The sequence below is a fragment of the Mya arenaria genome, chromosome 10 (assembly GCF_026914265.1).
Source record: "Mya arenaria isolate MELC-2E11 chromosome 10, ASM2691426v1".
NCBI classification, from domain to species: Eukaryota; Metazoa; Mollusca; class Bivalvia; order Myida; family Myidae; genus Mya; species Mya arenaria.
The window spans coordinates 12922184-12945136 of NC_069131.1; the positions used below are offsets into that span (position 1 = coordinate 12922184).

The 22953-nt window shown below is 34.3% G+C and overlaps 1 protein-coding gene across 1 annotated transcript in view; it reads right to left on the reverse strand.

Annotated features, from left to right (window-relative positions):
• Positions 1-9682: 9682 nt before the first annotated feature.
• LOC128205519 (kinesin-like protein KIF13B) overlaps positions 9683-22953 on the reverse strand; it is a 142316-nt gene continuing 129045 nt past the window's right edge. The window contains exons 32-38 of the mRNA XM_052907230.1: positions 18469-18501; positions 17877-17946; positions 15581-15625; positions 13318-13439; positions 11375-12884; positions 10823-11032; positions 9683-10047 (exon numbers count right to left, since the gene is read on the reverse strand). Of these exons, the coding sequence (XP_052763190.1) occupies positions 9845-10047; positions 10823-11032; positions 11375-12884; positions 13318-13439; positions 15581-15625; positions 17877-17946; positions 18469-18501 (2193 nt within the window). The 3' untranslated portion in view covers positions 9683-9844. The remainder of the gene's footprint in view (positions 10048-10822; positions 11033-11374; positions 12885-13317; positions 13440-15580; positions 15626-17876; positions 17947-18468; positions 18502-22953) is intronic.

Genomic DNA, 22953 nt, shown 5'->3' on the forward strand with positions numbered 1-22953 from the left:
AGGCATTGTCTCCAACCATGACACTTTCTAAAATCAGTTACACTTACATTCATACCGTGGGAAAATCGAAGGACAAAATCTCGTGTATATGAATATGTATGAGGCATAGGAGACACCTTATTTTCATTGAAATTGCATGTTACAATGAAACACTGTTCAATAAGCCTGTACTGTCAGTTATCCATGCAGGCGATTGGTCTAAGTGGCTGGTTTATTTATAAAATGTAAATACATTTTTGCTTAAAATCATTCTTCCTTGAATTGTCTATGAACATTTTTAGAAATTGACTTATGAAAACAGGCTCTGATTTCCAGAGAGGTTTTCCTGCAGATCCGATGAAACTGCCTCATTAATTATTCATGATAACGAGACTATCCCAGCCAAATTGCCCATGGTACACAATGAAGCATAGCACAGTAGTGTATCCGGGGTATACGACGATACTATGAAGGAGAAAGCACAAATCCGGCAAAACGGGGCCTCATAACCGGGGCTCCCATTTGTTCTCTAAATCGAAAATTCCTCAAGACTGGTACCTTCTTTTTAAACGAAAAGGAATGAAGGGCACCAGTCTATATTCAAGAACCACAAACTATTATTTTTATAATTGAACATGAGTTCCAATAAAATGACTTAAAATCAATATCTCAAATATGTCACCAACGAACATATGTTGAGGAATATACTTAAGGACAAAAGTTCTGCATGGCTTGTTTTAAATTTAATCAATATAATTTATAGCATTATGTAACATCATATTATGCCAATTGGAATGATATTGTTTATTTGAAACAATCTCGGACAACTCCAAGGAACATTAAAAACTAAAACTATTACTCCTGTCATAGTTTTATAGAATTTATAGCTTTAAAATACTATTTTAATAAGTAACAATCTTGAACTATAATGTGTCAATGTTAAAAGCCAAGCATGTATAATAACATAATATAATCTATAATATATATCATAATGGGAGACAGATAAAATAACGAAGCCAACAAATACAATGAGCAATATAATAAATACACGTATAAGCTGTTTATAATACTCTTATAACAAAATAGGTTTGGGAGGGAAAGCAATTTTCCAACATGAATAAATTCTCTATTGTTTATTTCTACTCTTAAGACAAAAAAATGTCACAAGTGAAATAATTAAATCTGTGAATTGTTTATTCCTACTCTTGAACAAATAGTTCCTGAAAGGAATGTAACTGTCTACAATGCTTAAATCTGTGAATTGTTTTTTTCTACTCTTGAAAAAATAGTTCCCAAAAGGAATGCAACTGTCTACAATGCTTAAATCTGTGAATTGTTTAATTCTATTCTTCAAAAAAAATAGTGCCAAAAGTGAAATGTTTAAATCTGTGAATTGATTATTTGTACGTATAAAAAAATATTCTCAACAGGAATGACACTCCCCTAAATGCTTAAATCTGTGATTTTTCAAACAAAATAGTGTCCAAATTAAAATGCCTAAATCTGTGAATTGTTTATTCCTACTCTTGAACAAATAGTTCCCGAAAGGAATGTAACTGTCTACAATGCTTAAATCTGTGAATTGTTTTTTTCTACTCTTGAAAAAATAGTTCCCAAAAGGAATGCAACTGTCTACAATGCTTAAATCTGTGAATTGTTTAATTCTACTCTTCAAAAAAAATAGTGCCCAAAGTGAAATGTTTAAATCTGTGAATTGATTATTTGTACTTATAAAAAAATATTCTCAACAGGAATGACACTCCCCTAAATGCTTAAATCTGTGATTTTTTAAACAAAATAGTGTCCAAATTAAAATGCCCAAATCTGTGAATTGTTTATTCCTACTCTTCAAACAAAATAGTGTCCAAAATGAAATGCTTAAAATAAAGACTTAAAACAAAGATAACTTTTCTTTTAATACACCATTTCAAATGAAACAAAGGGCAGTCTATGCCGCTTGAAGAGCCACGCCTTCGTTTAATTACTGGAGTTGGATAAGGTGAGTTGTTTCATCAAACACTTGTTTCAAAAATAATGTTTTGACAGTGCTCTGTCAGACAGCTGTTTTGTGAAAAGTGTTTTAAGAAACTAAACTCTCAATCAAACTCTGGTAAAAGACCAAAGGCAGGGCTCAGTAAGCGGCGTAGACTGCGCTATGTTTCATTTTAAATTGGTGAAGAAATAGTGAAGTTATCTTTGTTTTAAGTCTACATTTGAAGCAAAATGCTGCCTTCCGACGTAGCATTCATGACGCAAATTGTCATGTGGTATACACACACTGTTTGCTAGGTAGGAACTGGTACTGATGTCCATACCACAGGCAGACTACTTTTACCATCATTACTGTGGAATCAAACTATTCACCTTGATAGACTCAAGCCTTAGGCGTACAAATGGTATATTGAAAAACAAATATTAAATAACTTAAAAAGCTTACAATTATTCTAAATATGTTCGCTCATTTTAAATACAAATGTAAATAATTGCAAGCCTACAATTACGATATCTTAAAAAGATTCATACAATGATAATAATAATGATTATACATAATATGATATGGAAAAAAACTTCATTAACATATCATGTCCAAAGACAATGTAAAAAGTTACAAACAGTTTCATTTTGAAATAGCCTTTGACCGGGTATGACCAGAAAGCAGATAAAATCTGAGCATATTTCATTTGCTATTAAAGCCCAAATATCACTGACTACATGTATTTAATCCTGTAAACACTTATTTTGATTCCTCACTAGAAACATACTCTTCAGACAAACCACAATTTGCTGAAACCTTTAAAACATAGAAAAAAACAACAGTGTACATGGTGTAAAGTAAAATCATGATATGTATCGAACCTAAACAGCTATGACCATCCATAAACTGGAGCTTAATGCCAGAAAAGTTTTAACTATAAATATTATTTTATTTATGCAGTCAATACAGTTTAATTCCTAAGCTTAAACAAGAGCTGTCACAGGAATGTGCTCCCGAAAGGCCTCGTTGGACAGATAGCCTTGAGTATGTAACATAATTTTATGATCCTCAGACCTACTGTACCTTCTCATGAAGTTTGGAAATATTGATCTGTAACATTTTAAACGAGAAAAGTAATGTACATGAAAATGATAAGTCATTGCAAGATAGAGTGGATGTAAACATGTCTCTGTGCCTAAGCCTTCTTCAATTATTGATTGGAAATGGACTTACAGCTTGAGGTCACCACAATCTTGACCTTTGACCCTCTGACCTAAAATCCTACAGGTTCATCTGCTGGTCATAACCAACCTGCCAAACAAGTTTGAGGTCTCTTGGCCAAAGGGTTGTTCTTCAGTTATTGATCCAAAACAGATTTTCAGCTTGAGATCACCACACTCTTGACCAATGACCTACTGACCCCAAAAATCATTGGGGATCTGCTGGTAATAACCAACCTGCCTACCATGATTGAGGTCTATGGGCCTAAGCTTACTTCAGTTATTGATCAAAAACTGTGGTGAGAGATGGACAGGTGGTCTGATTACTATATGACACCCTTCTGGGACAAAACAATGACAAAATAATCTATGAAATGAAAACCTTGCTAAATAATATTAAAGACTGAACATCTTACTAAAAAAACAACCTTTATTGTATTCATATTATTAGTATTTGTTATGAAAATTTTATATGTTTTAATTATTATTCCTTGTTCAACATTATTTTTGTGTGTATGTATTTCCGTATTCTCATACAGTGCAATTAAAACATTCAGTTAAAAGGCTTATTTCTTTGGATCAGATGTTGACATGAAGAAAAATTCCGATTAAATCCGCCCTCTCCGATTATATAAGGAGTTTGTTGAACAACAAATCCGTTGAATTCTAAGTATGTTTGTTCATACAGGAATTTGTCACAGTAAATGGTTGAACAATTATGAATATCAAAATATCTCGGCAACATGTAAACTGATCACATAGCTTTTGTTCAGCTGCTTTACCAAGTATGATTTCTATCTGCTATGAGTTGTAAATGTTGTGAACACATTATAAGAGATCTTTATACGGATATTTAGAGTGTTATTGGAAAGACAAGCTAATAAACCTAAAGCCCAACACTCAGCCAAAGGCTTATAAGTCATTTCAAGAGATGAGGATTTTAAAAGCAGTTACGCACAGTACTAATTAAGAAAAAACTAAATAGAAAGTCAGGTTTAAGCTATGTTTTAAAATGGACAGGGTGCTGCAGAAGAAAGACAGGGTGCTAAGCGAGAAAAGGGCACAATGTTTAGGGCTGTGAATAATATGACCAACATGAATTTCACAGAAAATGTCAGGAGTAGTATAATTCAGTAATATTAGAAACCTAATGCCAAGTTTGATGTATATATAATCATATCATAAGTTTAAATCAAAACAAAAAAATATTTGACAGTCTTAAGCATATCAATTCTATGAAGGCAGAAGGGTGCCATCTTGGACTCCATGAGGGTAGAAGGGTGCTACAAAAAAAGGGCAGGGTGCAGCACCCTTCCATAACTCTTCAGCTTTAACCTATTAAATAGACCCCTTCAGTGCCTAAATTTCAATAAGAACAAAAACTAAAAAGAAATGGAAGTTCTCTTGACATTTAGTTTTTGGTCAAGTAAATTAAAATTCTTGATCATCAAGCAAACCTCTTCACAATATGATACTCATAATACATAGGATTATCAAGTATTAAAATTTAACATTATGGCTCAAGCGTCAATATTAAGCTAGCTAAATATAGCTAAACGTTGGAGGAAATATACCTTTGTTTCCCTAGAACTTATGACCGGTTGCTCAGCTTTTTCTTATCTAATCTGGATTTAGTTTTAACTTTATTTATTTTACAATGGTTGTGAAGAAGGTTATATTAACTTATACTTAAGTCACTCTCGTTGGCACGATGATGCGCGAGAGTGTGGTCTTGTGTTTTGGAGGAAACCAGAGAACTCGGAGAAAACGGAAAGTGCCCAGGCCGAGAAGCGAACCTGGGTTGCCCTGGTGAGAAGTGAGTGCACTAATCACTGCCCTAACCGAACAATCAAGGATGATAAATCTAGGTTTATTAACTACAATGGCTCACTATAAACTGACAATGAGTATAATCTTGTTTTAATCCTATAAACTCTGTTAAGGAAAGTTGAGCAACCAACTATTACAGTAAACAGATTGATCAGTGAATTATATAATAACACTATAATAAACATGTATCAATTTGTTAAGTTCTCTATTTGAAGATCTAGTCTATTTAATTGTTTAGAATTAACTACATATAATTCTAAGTTGGGACATTGTTTTCATAAAAATAAACAACAACTGGAAAATGACAGCTCATATTACAATAAGTATTCAGTATAAATGAGAATGCATGATGAAACATTATGGATGTGAAATATGGAATGCAAGCTGTTTAATTCAATATTGCACCAATTAAAACATAACACAAGACATATAGCACAACACAATGAAGAATGCTTCATTTAACATGGAATTTTATGGGTACAAATTTCTACATGAACAAGTCGCAGATATGAGTAAGATTTTGTATCTACATGTAAATATGTGCCCTTAATTAAAGGTAAATATATCAATTATTCTAAGACAAAACCACAACCAAAGAAAACTTAAATCACTTCTATAATAAAATACAAACAAACTGCACAAAATCTGCAGCAGCAAAATGGCTGAACTCAAAATAAATTGGTCAACATTTATACTTCAAATATGTCAATATATTTCCCTTCTATTGAATTTGCTCCATTTATAAAAAGAGCTTCAATTCGGAACCAGCCCTTTGAGTGTTTAAAGTATTTTAAAATTATAGACATGTTGAACATTTTTGTTTACGTGTTTTTTTTTGTTTACGTGTATTTATATGGAAAAAAGCCATCGAGTGAGGTATTGGTCAGTGGCTATCTTTCATTATGCTAACAACCAAACAATGACTAGTTGGCAATAACCATTGTTATGTCCCTAAGTAACCTGTCAACCTGATTCATGTAATTACTGTAAAAAATACAAGATCCATAATCCAAAAGGACAATAGGAGGGGTCATAAAATGTTTGACAATCAATTCTGGCCCATGATTAAAAACAGTCTCAACTCTAAGTCTAGACATGGACTAAGAAAAGAACTTTTACTAAATTAAAAAGAATCATATCTATTTTATTTGTTTTACAAATATAAATGTACATAATAGAAGAATTTCAAATCATGTAATACAATTCATCAATTTTCATCTTCAACCAGACTTGAGTCTGTTCGTATCATAGACACTTGGCTTTTGTAATCAATAATTAAATTACTGATTTTTTTACTAGTATAAAGGACCACTTTTCAGCAACATAAATAATATAAATAGATGGAAGACAGATAACAAAAACTCCAGTTTAACTGGTTTTGAAATTGAACAAGAAGTAATGTAAATATCAATAATTGTTCATATAATACTTATCAATGAACAGTTCTAGGCATAGTCAAAAACCATGGCCATACCCTGGTCCCATATCGAGGGTTGAAAGCGAAAAGGTTCTATGTGACATTAAATAAAGAAGCAGATAGAACCTTTTCGCTTTCACCCCTCGATATGACATACCCAATTGGTGAATAATATTATACATGTAGCTGAACTACATTCAATTATTTTGTACAAGTTTGGATCATAGTGGTGCTTCTTAATGGTTTAGAGCATAACATGTACTGTGGCAAGTATTAACCCAGGGCCTTTTTACCCTTCTTTGCCGTAGCCAATACCCAGCTTCTGCTCTAAGGGCCAGACCCTGTTTTTATTCCCCCCAAAATAGCCTCCAAAATTCCCCATTTTCAAAAAAATAAATATTTTTTATATAATGAGAATCCTGGGATTCATTTAAAGATGTTTCGGAGCAATTTATTTACTGCATTATTAATTTATTACTCCATTTAACAAACTTCATTGTCAAAATTGTTTGAAAAACTACTCTGAGAATTTTTATCCTAAAACTGAAAAAAAAGAATGCTTTTTTCCCCTCAAAAAAGGGCTAAGGTGTCTCCCCCAAAACTGGTAAAAAATGCCCTGCTACTTAACTCTTTAACACTATATATCAACTAAGCTAATTGTTTTCAAAACTAGTACAGGTATAAAATGTATTATGAGAATCAATAACACAAAGCAATAAAATTAAGTAACAAAACTCAGCAAATCACAACCAATTTCTCATATTAAGAGGTAAAAGACTTAACACATAATTGATGAAGACAGTGTCTAACAATTCCAAAATGCACACATAACACTATTAAAAGCGCAAGCCGTTAGTAAATTCCTAAGCTTTACTACAATGATACACAACTTCTACAATGATACACAACTTTAATCAATGTAAAAATAGGCCGATTGTTCTGAACTTTGTTTAAAGCTGCACTCTCACAGATTGAACATTTTGACAACTTTTTTTTTATTTTTGTCTTGGAACCAGCCAATTTTTGCGAAAATGCATGGAAACCAGTTATATAAGACTGCTGACAAAAAATTAGATCCATATTTTTTTTATTTAAATTCAAAAAATGATGTTTTATGCATTTTTCTTAAACCGTTAGTAACGGTTAATAAGCCATAAAACATTAATTTCCGAACGGAAATATGAAAGTCTGTGATTTGATCTTTTGTCAGCAATCTTTTATCATTGGTTTGCAGATATTTACGCAAAAATTTGCTCTTTCCAAGACAAAAAAAAAAAAAAAGTTGTCAAAATGTTCAATCTGTGAGAGTGCAGCCTTAAGTTAACAACATTGTAAAGGTCATTGTTGTAATCTTTATTGTCCTGGAACATTCTGCAGACTTCCTTACAAAGTTTGAGACAAATATTTCAGCTGTACTTGTTTTATTTAAATATATAAACATATCGTAAAATATTTCACCTTTCAAAGTTAACAACGATGAATTTAATCATGCTGTTAACTTTAACAATAATCTGAACAATCCGGCTAATAAGTTTTACACATTTTTGTAACAATTCTATAAAGCATGACAAAATAATTATCATGGAGTTATAGCACTAGATGTACGGTACACTGAATGACTTAATCATTCAATTAAAATCAAATGAAGATATTGAGACTGCATGAAAACTTCTCTTCAAAGCAGAATAACTCTGTCTAGACCCATTCTGAACTATGGCATAGTCAAATCAGAGCACCCAGAAAGTTGAGATGGACACAGAAAAACCTACTTCCTATAACATGCACTCACTCAGTGATGTACTGGAAATCGATTATCATACAAAAACGATCAAATAACACCAAAATCGACAAAAATCGATTACACAGTAATTTCTTGAAACCGATTATCAGAAATATCCTAACCCCAAGCATATTGAGCGCCCTTTAAAGTTTTTACCAATCTAATCTCTGCTTGAGCACATCGTTACAAACCTTATGTTTCAAGTCAAAAGCATAAAATGAAAAGAGAAAATACTTTGCACACAATTTAAAATTAATAATTGTGCAGGCACGTCTCTTTTGCATTTGTGTATTTTTTACAGCACTAATTATTAATCAATATGTTATCATTTATGTAACAAACGACCTTTATTACTATTTAAGTACAATCATGTCTACTGTATCCTAGTATGTATACAGACTTTTATAAACATGATTAACGCATCAAAATGTTAAATTAAATACCTAACTACGCCAATATGTTCTCACTTCAAAATTTGGTGAATTTCTAAATGGTATTGGTCTCATGAATAAGTATTTGCAATATAACAAAATGATTGATGTAAATTTGAATCTACACTGACCTTAACATAGCTATATTATGCCGCAATTAAATGTTCAATCTCAAAATGATAATGGAAATGACACAATGTCTTGAGATGCTGTTGAATGACATTTTTCTAATAAATATAAAATCCTAGAATATGGTTTCATTACATGAACTACGGCCTGACTATAAAATGAGTCTTTAGAATGATACCATGTTCCGTAAACCAAGTATTTGTCTCTTAGACTAATTGCAAAAAATCTAATAACTTGTGATGAAATAATCTATATCTTTTATTCAAAGCATTTCAAATCACTTGACAAGAGAGCCACCAGGTGAACCCTGATGCCAGTTTGTTGTTTTTACACTAAAACAAGGAGCACTCAACATTTATTAAGGCCAGAGATATGGGTTTTGCTAAACATGTGAACATTGTCTCTTGCAACTCGACTATTGTACCAAGTTTCATAGAAATATCTGATTTCTTTTTTTCTAATTTTTGCAAGAGGACACCAACGAAGACCACAACACCAAAATTTTATTTTAAAACCAGACGAGCTAAAAACAGGAATGTTTGATAATGTTAACATTACCTGAAGTCAATAAGAGACACGGCAAACAATAATAAACTTGGTCATTGGCCTAATAAAACCGGGGTTCAGTCAATCAAAGTGGATTTTAGTACTTTAGTTTGAGTATTTTGGATGATATATATGATACAAACATGAATCCAGATATGAGTGATGTAATAATTAATATGTCATTTTTCTGTTGTAATAATTAGTATTTTATTTTTCTATGTAAATGGCTAACATAAATCCCATCTTTTTGCCATAACGATCAATGCCACCACAATGATACAATACAGTATCAACTATCTTTAAGTTAATTCACACCAGGAGTTAATACAATCATGCATTAGTCACTCTATGAACCAACATATCACACTTCTCTTACAGTACATATTAAAAACGAACACAATAATAATAATAATAATAATAATAATAATATTTGATCTGATTGAAACTAAGCAGAAACACAAGACTGATCGATCCTCAAAAGTAGCTAACAGACAATCACACGACTGAAGCGCCAAAAAGGTCATTTCATTGACATAGCTATTTTCTTTTAACAGAGCCCCCTTGTTTGGTCGCAGGGCTGTGGCCCCCACCCACGCTTTTTCTTCCCATCAAGTTTGCCGCACTTTTCCGAGACCCCCTCCTTTTTTTGTCGAGTATCAACTTGTCGTGGCGTACAAACAGTCCATGTCGTGGCCGACTCTTGAAGTATGGAATGCCATTTACTGACCCGTTATTTTTACCTGAAATGCACAATTTTTTTAATATTTTGCTCTTTTTAAATGCTTTATAACGACTGATGATTATTTTGTAAGTTATGATATGAAAACAAAAGAAAAGTGCAAAGTCCCAGTCAACCATATGACAGAAGACATTCACAACTTCAAACAATACCTATTCTAACCCATTTTCTACAAGTGATATTAGTTTAGGTAGACAAGGGATGAGCTAGTCTAACATAGTCTAACGATATCAATGACTGAGAAACATATATTATAAACCAAACATCTTTTCAAACTGATCCTGACCCTAAGATGCTCCCACCTTTTCAGGTAGAGGCATAAATAAAATGGACACCAGTTAAATGCGGCAATAATAACCAATAGTCTCAAGGCTGAGTTCAGACCCAAGTGGCAAAATTGCAAACAATGTTAATTTCATTGTAACTTTCCTTCTACTAAGTTGAGAATTTATGTTGACATTATCAGAATTTGTTTACTTTTATAAATTGTACAATTAATAATTAATTTAACCTGTTAGTAATGCTATTGAAAATTGAAAAGACAATATTTCAGCAAATATCAACATTTGCTGAAGGGTTCCAGCCGTCAGTATCTTGGTTTCAACTCTCGTTATGATTTGCCACTTTATTTTGTAATAAAAAAAGTGTATTTTACAAACCATGAGCAATTCCTATAAGGCTGTCCCTAAATAGAATTATAGTCCCTTGTTTTTTCTCCAGGAACTAACCGGAACACATATCAAGCTCAAATAGATAAGAATACCAATACAACTCACCCTCCGGCAAGTCCAGCTCGACCCCAACCCAAGGTCCACTTGCAAACTCCACATTGCCAACAAACTGCACCACGCCCGTCATCTTGCTGGCACTCTTGGAGGACGTGACAATTACGCTCTCCCCCACCATCACCCAGGACGGGACAGGGACCTCTGACAATCGGTCGAGGTCTGCACGCGAACCAAAGGAGCACACACTCATGCCATCTTCTGTAAATGGAGATTCAGAGTTTAACTTGGATAATAGAATAATACTATTATTTGCTAGGCAGAACAGTATTTTAAAAGTTTGATAAAATAGGCTTCAATAATCACATGGGTTAAAGTGAATAGGTTGTATCCACTTTTTTATTAAATGTCCCTTTTAATCATTTTGACGTTTCAATTCCCAAATTGTGTATTTTCCATTAACAATTTGAATTTAGTCCATTATTTTCTATGCAAATTAGATCAAAACATTAGAAAAAACATTATCCTTCCCAAATGAATAAGGAAATATACAATTTTAAAAACAAAACAGACATGAAGAAATTCAATCTTTCATCACTATACCTGACAGATGTTCATCCGAGAAGTCCATACTGCTTCGTTTGTTTCTCTCCTGCAGGGAGCACTCTAGCAGATCATTGCCAGAGGTCACAATACACGACACAGGCCTCTGCCTTGGCTCCGACCTGATCCCGTCCCGCCTACTACCACCTCTTGCCTTGGGAGTGCTTTGATGCTCTGGCTTTATATCAAGATCACACTTACTGAAACTGTCATTCAGTCCTTTCGTTCGTTTTGGAGTCGTTCCTCCTACTCGCCCACTTTTGTCCATTTCACCTCCTAAATTGTTACCAGTCTCATTCATTGTAAATTCAGAGTTATCTGGACCAAATTCATCACCTAACCTTTCCAGCTCTTCCATAGCTTCAAGACTGTAAGGGTCTATGCTATCAGAATGTACAGGGCCACGGGAAGTGTTTGAAGAACTATCACTACCTTTGAAAGACTTTGATACATTTTCGGCAGAACTTTGACCTCCAGAAACTTCATCTGTCTTTATTTCTGCATCAGCTATTGTAGCATTCTTGCTGACATCATCTTCAACACTGTCCACTTCTCTAACATTAGTTTCACTATCATTTACATCTATTTTTACATTATCATGACATTGCACATTTTCTTGACTAATTTGTTTATTACTAGGATTAGGCTGAACTGAAAGGTCTTCCTCACTTATATGAAGACTTACACCTTCACCAGTATTGCCATTTTCACCACTATCATCTGTGAGATCAGATTTCAAAGAAATTTTTTCTACGTCATCAACAATAGTTAACCTATCATCAACATTTTGATCTTCATCCATATTTTCCAAAGTGTCATTGCTAGCACTTGCAATCACGTCTTCACCAAGTTTAGCCCTTCCATCATCCGTCTTCCTTCCCTCACCTGTTTCCAAGGCTATATCTTTCTCCTCAGAGCTATCCAGACTAGAATTAACACTATGACCTTGACCTTCAGTGTCCCTATAACCTTGACCATTCTCATCGCCGTCACTCTCACCACTGCTTGTATGTTCAATGCCCTGTTTCCTCGCTGCTTTGCTGTTATCATTTTCCTCATTACTCCGAAGACTAAGGGAATCTTCAGAGGACAAGGTCAAGGTTGAGACTGCCTGCGAACCATAGCCACTAGATGTCATACTGGCAGTATAACCTTTACCTTGACTTTCAGCTATGCTGTCACAAGTTGTTGAGTGGGATATGGCAGTTGGCTTTGTCGGTTCAAAATCCACTTGTTTTTGAGTTGCGTTTGCACTTTGTTGCTGGCTTTCGTATGATTCAAAATCCTGAAAGTCATCTGAAGTCGAGCTAGATGGTTCCGGTTCCACAATTTTTTTCTTGAGTTTGGCAAATTCTTCTTTTAAGCTCATCAGATCCTGTTTGTTTTCCAGTAACTCTTTTTTTGAGAAGCTTGTATCAAGTGATGTTTCGGAGAAGTCTAAAGTCTGTTTAGCATTGTCGGAATGGAAGTCGGATGAGGTTATATCTGGACTTAAATAATCTTCGTCTTCCTTGAAATATACAAGCACATGCTGAAAATATTGCAGTCGCAGGCATCATATCATTTAGAACATCTAAGATTCAATTTATTGATCGACTTTATAACAAAATAATCATTTTTTTGAGAATGTTTCAAACAGCGAAATAACATTTGCATACTGTAATCATACAATTTGGAAAGCTTTTTTTAAAAACTACAATATAATTTCATTTAAATTTATTTGGCATATAATACAAATAGTATCTAAAAACATATGTAAGTGACCATTGTTTGTTTCAGTGGAAAATTGTAATATATTTCACTTAGTGAGCATCAAAAACTATATTTCACGAGTTGTATAGCCATAAGTGAAATATTTACATCTGGTGTTCACAAGGTGAATCATACTGCAATCTTACACGGAAACAAACAGTTTATGTATATTTTTAGATACTTATTTTTACCTCCCCATCCATAAGGGGCTGTTTATGCTCCCTATTTCTCTCCTCCTGAAGAGGCTGCAGGGGTTTGATGTTGCTTCTCCTGTCCATAGGGCTCAGGGCATTCAGGGCAGATTTAGGGGTCACTAAAATGGGCAATTACCATTATGATCACTGAATGGGTGAAATGTTAGTCATTAAAATGAGAAATTCAAGTAAAACAGGTAAGTCACTAAAAATGGCAACAATATATTTGGACACCATTAGTGAATAAAGTCCTTGTCAGCAAGGGATATGTTTCTTTGAAGCATGGTCAATTATGATACCTATTTAATTAAATAAATGTTAACATACAAAACAATTTATTAGTCCCTTCTTTAAAATAATTTGACTTAAAGTGTTGCGGGTACCGGTATTTTTTCTCTATAACAGTGTCACAGATGTTCTAGTCCATATCAAAGAGACAGGAACTTATTATTTTTGCAATTTTAAGATTCCCAGTCATCGAAACTAGTCTTTTGGATGAAAAAGCCCCAATTATGGGCTCATGATTGAAATGACTTTTTTTAAACATCTTAACAAGCTCTGCTACATAAAATCTAGAATTTGAGAAAGCCCGAAAAGCATTTAACCAGTGTAGGGTTTGTGGGTTTGTGTTTATTTCGACCACTGAAGTTTCTTCTTTAAAATGTATAATATTTTTACTAGTAAACAATTTCTACACTGACAAACAACATACTAATGTAACTATTATTTATTAAAACACATCATTTATAAAATATATCAAAGTTGATACTAAGCATGCCTTGCACTGTGTGAGTTTTAGCAGTTTAAAGGGACTTGACACCAGATGGTCCAAAAAGCGGCAAATACAGTATTTCCTCTAAACAGACCTAGAACTGTCAATACCAGCTAGTAGGAGGCTGATAATACATTCCTTTACCTTAATGAACGCAACAATCATATTGCTGTCTCATTTGTGTTTACCATTTAAAATATCACATACCAGTTTCCCAGTTTAAATCATATATATCGGTTTAGGAGTACAGATAAATATAACGATGCTATTTTTAAACCTACTGGGTTTGGTAGACAACCTTAGTAAATTTTGCATTGGAAAGTTGCGCAAAAACTGCTAAAGATGCATGTGTCCCATGTGATGTGATACATCAGTAAGTAAGATTAAATGGGTTGTACACAATGATGTCAAATTACTGTAATCTTTCGACAATTTTCTTTTTTTCTTGCAAATGTATCATCTGGTGTCTAGCCCCTTTAAACAATCATTAAAAAGCCAGTTTTATATCTGGTGAATTTATAAATAAACACTAGTCAGGCACAAAACACATTTGTGTGATTGTAATTCTTGGCAATCCTCAAAACTTATGGAAATAATCCAACCAAAAAAATAGGTTTAAGTCATTTCACTAATATTTCAGCAAAAAGCGAAAATGAACAAAAGTATTAAAGCATTCCTGGCATTTCTAGAAGACACTCGAAAGAAAACTTACAAGAAAATAAACACCATTTATATACATTCTTTAGAAACAAATTCGGCATTCAAAAAAAAAAATCAACAGAGAATAAACAAGCAAATTATGTTTTTTGACGTAAATAAAAAATCAGAACCACAAAATAGCTGTGACGCAAATCTGTTTTCTATAACATTTCTGTTGTTTATGAATGCACACTGCCTTTTTTTCCATAAGTAAATCAAAATAACTATAAAACAATGTCCCAGTGTATGTAATATATGTATGAAAATGTTAGAGAAATAAAAGTCAAAACAATTGTTCTCTCCCTTAGATATCTGCACATTTCCAACAATGCACACTTTTAAAACAAAAAACTTTTAAAAATATTTTTTGCGCTACATACATGATTAAGCTTAAAAAAAACAGGGATAAACATACTTATTTTTTTTATATTCCCCATGGAACAATCTTATCAAACAGCTTATGACCATTTACCATACGATCAGCAATTTTGGTTAAATATCAAGTAAGTATCACAAATTAAATTTTAAACAAAGAAATTGAAAAAGGCATTGCATTGCCTTAACTGGCGATTAGACTTTTAGTTTCAAAATAGTAAAACTACTCAGAAATATAAAACCGAAAAAACGGTCATAAGATCACTGTTGATAAGATAGCACTTATGGCCTTACACACTTAAGTATGAATTTAAGTACATCTGGGATATGTGTTTTAAATAAAGCACAGAAAAGTGGGTGGGGTAAAATGAGAGAATTGACCAATCATATGAGAGCAAACATTTCCTGGTTTACCATTGAGGGAGGAGGGGATTTTCAGATCTAAAGACTTTGGTCGAGCTGAAATCAGGGAACGATAATGGGAGTGATGGAAAATCCTGGCATAGTAAATACAAAATAAAATATTTCAAACAAAAGATGATGACATGATTATGATGATTTATCGTTACTGTTTTATAGAATATTATTTCTGTCTTTTATTATTTTCATTGCTGCCTTGTGTACATGTACATATATTATTTAAAGGTCATATTTACAAAGAATCTTAACTTTTTAAATTACTTATAATAACAAATTTCTTCAATTGTGATTTTCTACTAGTAGTAAATAATGTTTTGCTAAATTTCATATGTGCAGACAAACATTTATTACAGCAGTTTTCAATAATTAAACACCCAAGATATTTCTTTCTATTTTTTGAGGGGGGGGGGGGGGGGACATATTACAGTTTTAAACATAATATATCAGTAAAAATATTTTGACAGATAGATCTTTTATAAGAATAAAGATGCTTTGTAAATATGACACAATTTAGCAGTTGTGAAGAGAAATCCCTTCAACTAAAACATTCCAATATAGTTTGTCTAATTATATAATTTTATATTTTTTTTAAAGCGAAACCAACATTTAAAAAAAATATAAGTCAAAGAAATTGTTAAAAAAAATTAAAGGCATGATCAAACACAAAGAAAACGATGATGATGTTATATGTTATGTAAGCAGAGGTTCTAATGTTTAGGATCAATTCTAAAATCTTAACAAAAGACTTTTGAACAATTGAAAAGTAATTTTTTTTGCCCGAATATTTGCATTTAAAAACAACAAGGTTTTTGTTGTATGTCCTTGAAATGAATATAAATAACTAAAGAAATAATTTCAAAACGTCTAAGCCCCTTGACCCTGGTTTGGGCATGAAATACTAATATACAAAAACAGCCCCCAGCTATTTATAAGGATTGACAATTATCACCTGTTAGAACCCCTGATGAATATACATGTCCAGTGGCTAAACTATGAGTTTATAAATTATTTAAAACTGTTTTTAACAGGATTAGAGTAATAATGCATATAACATATGAATTGATACATGTAGAATATAACTGAATAATATTCAAGTCACATGACAAAAATAGCAACCAATGGTAAACAATGTTAGACTGAAGTGGTAAGTATCCGGAAGAAGGTCGGATGAAGTAAAAATAATGTCCAAGTCGAGAAAAAGTTACAATGTATATATCAGCAAAATTATATAACAAGTAAAAAGCATATGCTGCCACTTGAAAATAAAGATTTGGAGAAGAAGAAAATAGCAAAAAGTCAGTGATTCTAACAACATTAAAAATTTTGGTGAACAGTTTGATATTAAAAATTCAAACCTACTCATGAAATAACTATACAATCCAGTTCTGTAAGCTTATTATGGAATGTTGAAACATTGTTTTAGATAAAAGGCTAAAATCTACAACCATATTTCGTCACAGAAAAATGACGCCAAATGTTATGTCTATGTGATGCCTATGTCGGTAAAAAGCTATACATAGCTTATGTTTTAAATAGTACATGATATTCGACAATAAACAAATATTGACTTGACTCGACTTGTTGCATGGATTGTCTTAAAGCAACAAACTTATATCTCCATTTCAATTCAACAGTGGATCAATTCCCATGCGTAAAAGCCTGTGGCTGGCATGATTTATATAAAGATGCATCAGATTCCAGAAATGTTTTTACAGTATCAGATAACAAAGCAAAAAATAATTTATGCTAGAAAGTACCGAAATTTTCTCTATTTCAATATCACTTGGTACTAACCCCATGATTTATATGTATTATTAGTCCCATATAATATGGCCTTGAAAAAATAAATTTGGTTTGGGTTACCAAACCTTACCTAGGAAATAGGCGCCGACCCTTCAGTTTTTAAAGTCAGCTGATAATTTTATTTTTTTTTTTAAATTTTGATTTTTTTGAGTGTGTCTTTTAATATGTAGTTTAAAACCTTGAAATCTTTATACAGAAGATTACGTTAACAGCTTTCTTCAATGATGACAATAACATTCTAACATAAAGTCTAAAAAGAAAGCCTACCTACCCTACCTATTTTTTAAAAGGATGTAACCCTAACCAAACCCTTTTTTTTTGGCCTAAGGTGTCTTCTATGAACTTGAGTCTGTTGTTAAAAAGTCTGAGTATGAATATTTTTGGCAAGCATTTATCTGCATACAAATACATTTCCTTTACAAGCTGACCTTAGATATGATAGAGCAGATAACATTTGTGCAAGAGTTAGAGGATGTGTCAAGATTACCTGGCGTTCCCGAGGCAGACTTCAACGCGTTATCGTGCATGGTCAGATCCTGGATGCTCTCAAACCGCATCTTCAAGGTAAACAGTTATAAAGGGTGTGTACAATATTTTGAATAAATTACAATGGAATTTGTAATGAAACAAAAAAAATATTTTTTGTATTACTATGATGCCTTCCTTATATCAGACAACATTATGCTATATCAACATTTTCACTTGCTGCAGGACCAATAATAAGCATGCAGCCAAACTCCATTGGCTCGAACTTGCTTGGCTCAAATTCCTAGTTGACTCGATCTGGATGTAAAGGTCTGATTTCTTAATACTGAAGGTCAGCATTCCTGCATGGCTCAAATTTTCTGAAACTCTAGGTATTTTCACTGGTCCCACAGAGTTCGAGCCAACAGGGTTGACTGTATTAATTATATTAGACTGATGCGATCAAATCACATATTCACTCATTGACATAATACCAATTGTAAATTGGCTTCCCTTTTAAATAACAAGTTCAGACGCCATTTATTTCCATAATATTTGTTATGACAAATAATACTGAAAGAAAAAAATATCGTTATTTCAATTCTACAACCTACCCTTTCGCCAAGCCCTGGTGGGGTTGTGACAAACTGAAATTAATTGACAACAATATTGAGCATGGAAATAATAAGCAATTAAACACTTATTTTCAAATCAAAGAGTATGTGTACATGTACTTGAAAAATGTCTGAATTAAATCAATTTAAACAAATATATTTACTGCAATATGTTACATTGTAACTAAGTGTTACATAGACTCCAAATTGTTTGGATTATTATTTACAAGTTATTAACAGTGAGAAACATCAATCTGTCAAAACACTTATTGAGCAACATACAGAAATACACCGCACACCATGAATTTGAAGTCACTAGTCTATTACATGCGGTAGTCTCACTTTCAGTTCTAGTTCTAAAAATCCTTCAATTTTATTGTTTTATTATGAACAAGAGCTGTCACAGTATGTGACGAATGCCCCCGAATGTGACATTGACCTACGAACAAGGTCAGTACATGAAAAGTTGATCTTGCCTTTACGTGTCAAATACATATGGCAAGTTATTTTAAATTGCCTCTGAACATAAAAAAATACCACCCATACTTGACAACCTACACTGTTATGTCCTTATATTCAGAATTCCCTTGTGAATAAACACTTAGTGTATCTTTCACCTTAGAGGTAGGGACATGGGTCTTGCACACGACACGTTGTCTTCGTATGTTGAACACATGTAGCAAGTGATTTTAAAATCTGTCCATACAAGGGAAAGTAACAGCCCTGACACGACAACCTATACGCTATGTCCTTATATGCAGCTCTCCATTGTGAATAAACACTAAGTGTGACCTTGACCTTTGAGGTAGGGACACGGGTCTTGCACGCGACACGTCGTCTTGGTATGTGGAACACATGTGGCAAGTTTTTTTAAAATCTGTCCATACAAGGGAAAGTTACAGCCCGGACACGACAACCTATACTCTATGTCCTTATATGCAGCACTCCATTGTGAATAAACACTATGTGTGACCTTGACCTTTGAGGCAGGAACACGGGTCTTGCACACGACACGTCGTCTTGGTATGTGGAACACATGTGGCAAGTTATTTTAAAATCTGTCCATACAAGAGAAAATTACAGCCCGGACACGACAACCTATACTCTATGTCCTTATATGCAGCACTCCATTGTGAATAAACACTAAGTGTGACCTTGACCTTTGAGGTAGGGACACAGGTCTTGCAGGCGACACGTCGTCTTGGTATGTGGAACACATGTGGCAAGTTATTTTAAAATCTGTCCATACAAGGGAAAGTTACAGCCCGGACACCACAACCTATACTCTATGTCGTTATATGCAGCACTCCATTGTAAATAAACTCTAAGTGTGACCTTGACCTTTGAGGTAGGGACACGGGTCTTGCACGCGACACGTCGTCTTGGTATGTGGAACACATTTGGCAAGTTATTTTAAAATCTGTCCATACCAGGGAAAGTTACAGCCCGGACACGACAACCTATACTCTATGTCCTTATATGCAGCACTCCATTGTAAATAAACACTAAGTGTGACCTTGACCTTTGAGGTAGGAACACAGGTCTTGCACGTGACACGTCGTCTTGGTATGTGAAACACATGTGGCAAGTTATTTTAAAATCTGTCCATACAAGAGAAAGTTACAGCCCGGACACGACAACCTATACTCTATGTCCTTATATGCAGCACTCCATTGTGAATAAACACTAAGTGTGACCTTGACCTTTGAGGTAGGGACACAGGTTTTTCAGGCGACACGTCGTCTTGGTATGTGGAACACATGTGGCAAGTTATTTTAAAATCTGTCCATACAAGGGAAAGTTACAGCCCGGACACCACAACCTATACTCTATGTCGTTATATGCAGCACTCCATTGTAAATAAACTCTAAGTGTGACCTTGACCTTTGAGGTAGGGACACGGGTTTTGCACGCGACACGTCGTCTTGGTATGTGGAACACATTTGGCAAGTTATTTTAAAATCTGTCCATACCAGGGAAAGTTACAGCCCGGACACGACAACCTATACTCTATGTCCTTATATGCAGCACTCCATTGTAAATAAACACTAAGTGTGACCTTGACCTTTGAGGTAGAAACACAGGTCTTGCACGTGACACGTCGTCTTGGTATGTGGAACACATGTGGCAAGTTATTTTAAAATCTGTCCATACAAGAGAAAGTTACAGCCCGGACACGACAACCTATACTCTATGTCCTTATATGCAGCACTCCATTGTGAATAAACACTAAGTGTGACCTTGACCTTTGAGGTAGGGACACAGGTCTTGCAGGCGACACGTCGTCTTGGTATGTGGAACACATGTGGCAAGTTATTTTAAAATCTGTCCATACAAGGGAAAGTTACAGCCCGGACACCACAACCTATACTCTATGTCGTTATATGCAGCACTCCATTGTAAATAAACTCTAAGTGTGACCTTGACCTTTGAGGTAGGGACACGGGTTTTGCACGCGACACGTCGTCTTGGTATGTGGAACACATTTGGCAAGTTATTTTAAAATCTGTCCATACAAGGGAAAGTTACAGCCCAGACACGACAACCTATACTCTATGTCCTTATATGCAGCACTCCATTGTAAATAAACACTAAGTGTGACCTTGACCTTTGAGGTAGGGACACAGGTCTTGCACGCGACACGTCGTTTTGGTATGTGGAACACATGTGGCAAGTTATTTTAAAATCTGTCCATACAAGAGAAAGTTACAGCCCGGACACGACAACCTATACTCTATGTCCTTATATGCAGCACTCCATTGTGAATAAACACTAAGTGTGACCTTGACCTTTGAGGTAGGGACACGGGTCTTGCACGCGACACGTCGTCTTGGTATGTGGAACATATGTGGCAAGTTATTTTAAAATCTGTCCATACAAGGGAAAGTTACAGCCCGGACACGACAACCTGTACTCTATGTCCTTATATGCAGCACTCCATTGTGAATAAACACTAAGTGTGACCTTGACCTTTGAGGTAGGGACACGGGTCTTGCACGCGACACGTTGTCTTGGTATGTGGAACACATGTGGCAAGTTATTTTAAAATCTGTCCATACAAGAGAAAGTTACAGCCCGGACACGACAACCTATACTCTATGTCCTTATATGCAGCACTCCATTGTGAATAAACACTAAGTGTGACCTTGACCTTTGAGGTAGGGACACGAGTCTTGCACGCCACACGTCGTCTTGGTATGTGGAACACATGTGGCAAGTTATTTTAAAATCTGTCCATACAAGGGAAAGTTACAGAGCCGGACGGATGGACGGACGGACGGACGGACGGTGCAATTTTAATATGCCCACCTTCGGGGGCATAAAAAGTTTTTTTATGTTCAAATGCAAAATGTACATGATCGACACGCCAATAATGTTCATTAAAATAACAACTCTTAGTGCCCAATATATTTCAGTTTTTATTTGGGACTTCCAACATGTACATCCAGAACCTCCGGGGGAGACAGGTGCTTGTCTAAATTACATGACAAGCCTAATCCCTACAAAATATCATTTACTCCTTAATTGGTTTATACTAATTTATTCAAGCACAAATGTGACGAAAGCTGATAGCTTATAAGATCACTCTCGAGTCCGTTTCCTGGGCAGAACTGTGTCCTTTATGAGAGGCACCCACAACCTCTTGGTTGAGAGGCGAACATCTACACCACTAGATCACTCTTGACACCCCCCACACGATACACACACACTCTAACCCCCCACTCCTTTATTTACAAGTAACTATTTCAATCAGACATGAATGACAGACACAATCACATCTTCACCATATTCCACAGGTATTATGCGTTTACAAGAATCTATTCCAATCAAACATGAATGAAAGACACAATCACATCTTCCCTTAAAAAAGTATTGGCTGTTCTATTTCATGTGATTTTGTTCACTGTATACTTATCTATTTGAGTCACATAAGGTAGATGATATAAATCACCCTTTTGTCAGTTTCCTCAAGAGAAACCAGTTCCATTATCCATTTTGCAAGGCCATGAGGATGTGCCGATGGTAGGGCTCAAACCCAAAAGCTTTTAAATGAAAGGCAGATACCTAAACCACTAGAGCACTCCCACATTGCCAACATCAGTGATATCTAGCTAAGCTACAAGTATCATTATGAACACATCACCTTGTCACACACGGTGCCTTACTTACACTGGGGAATGGATACCTTGGCTAACAAATTAAACACACTCTCATAATAATTAAACTGACATTACAAATTTCTCATATATATATAAATATGGTATCAATGCCGAAAAATGCAAATCTTTTCTAAGTATGCTTATAATGGCCATATTGACAAGCTACAGTAAATACATGAACATATCTACATGTTTGCTAAAAGGAGTAATTGCGACAAAGAAACTTACTAAAGGCTTCTTGTTAGGTTATCCAAAATTATAGAATGAAAATATGGTTTTTATTTTACTTTCGGAATCACAGACCTCCTGTCATATAATATCACGC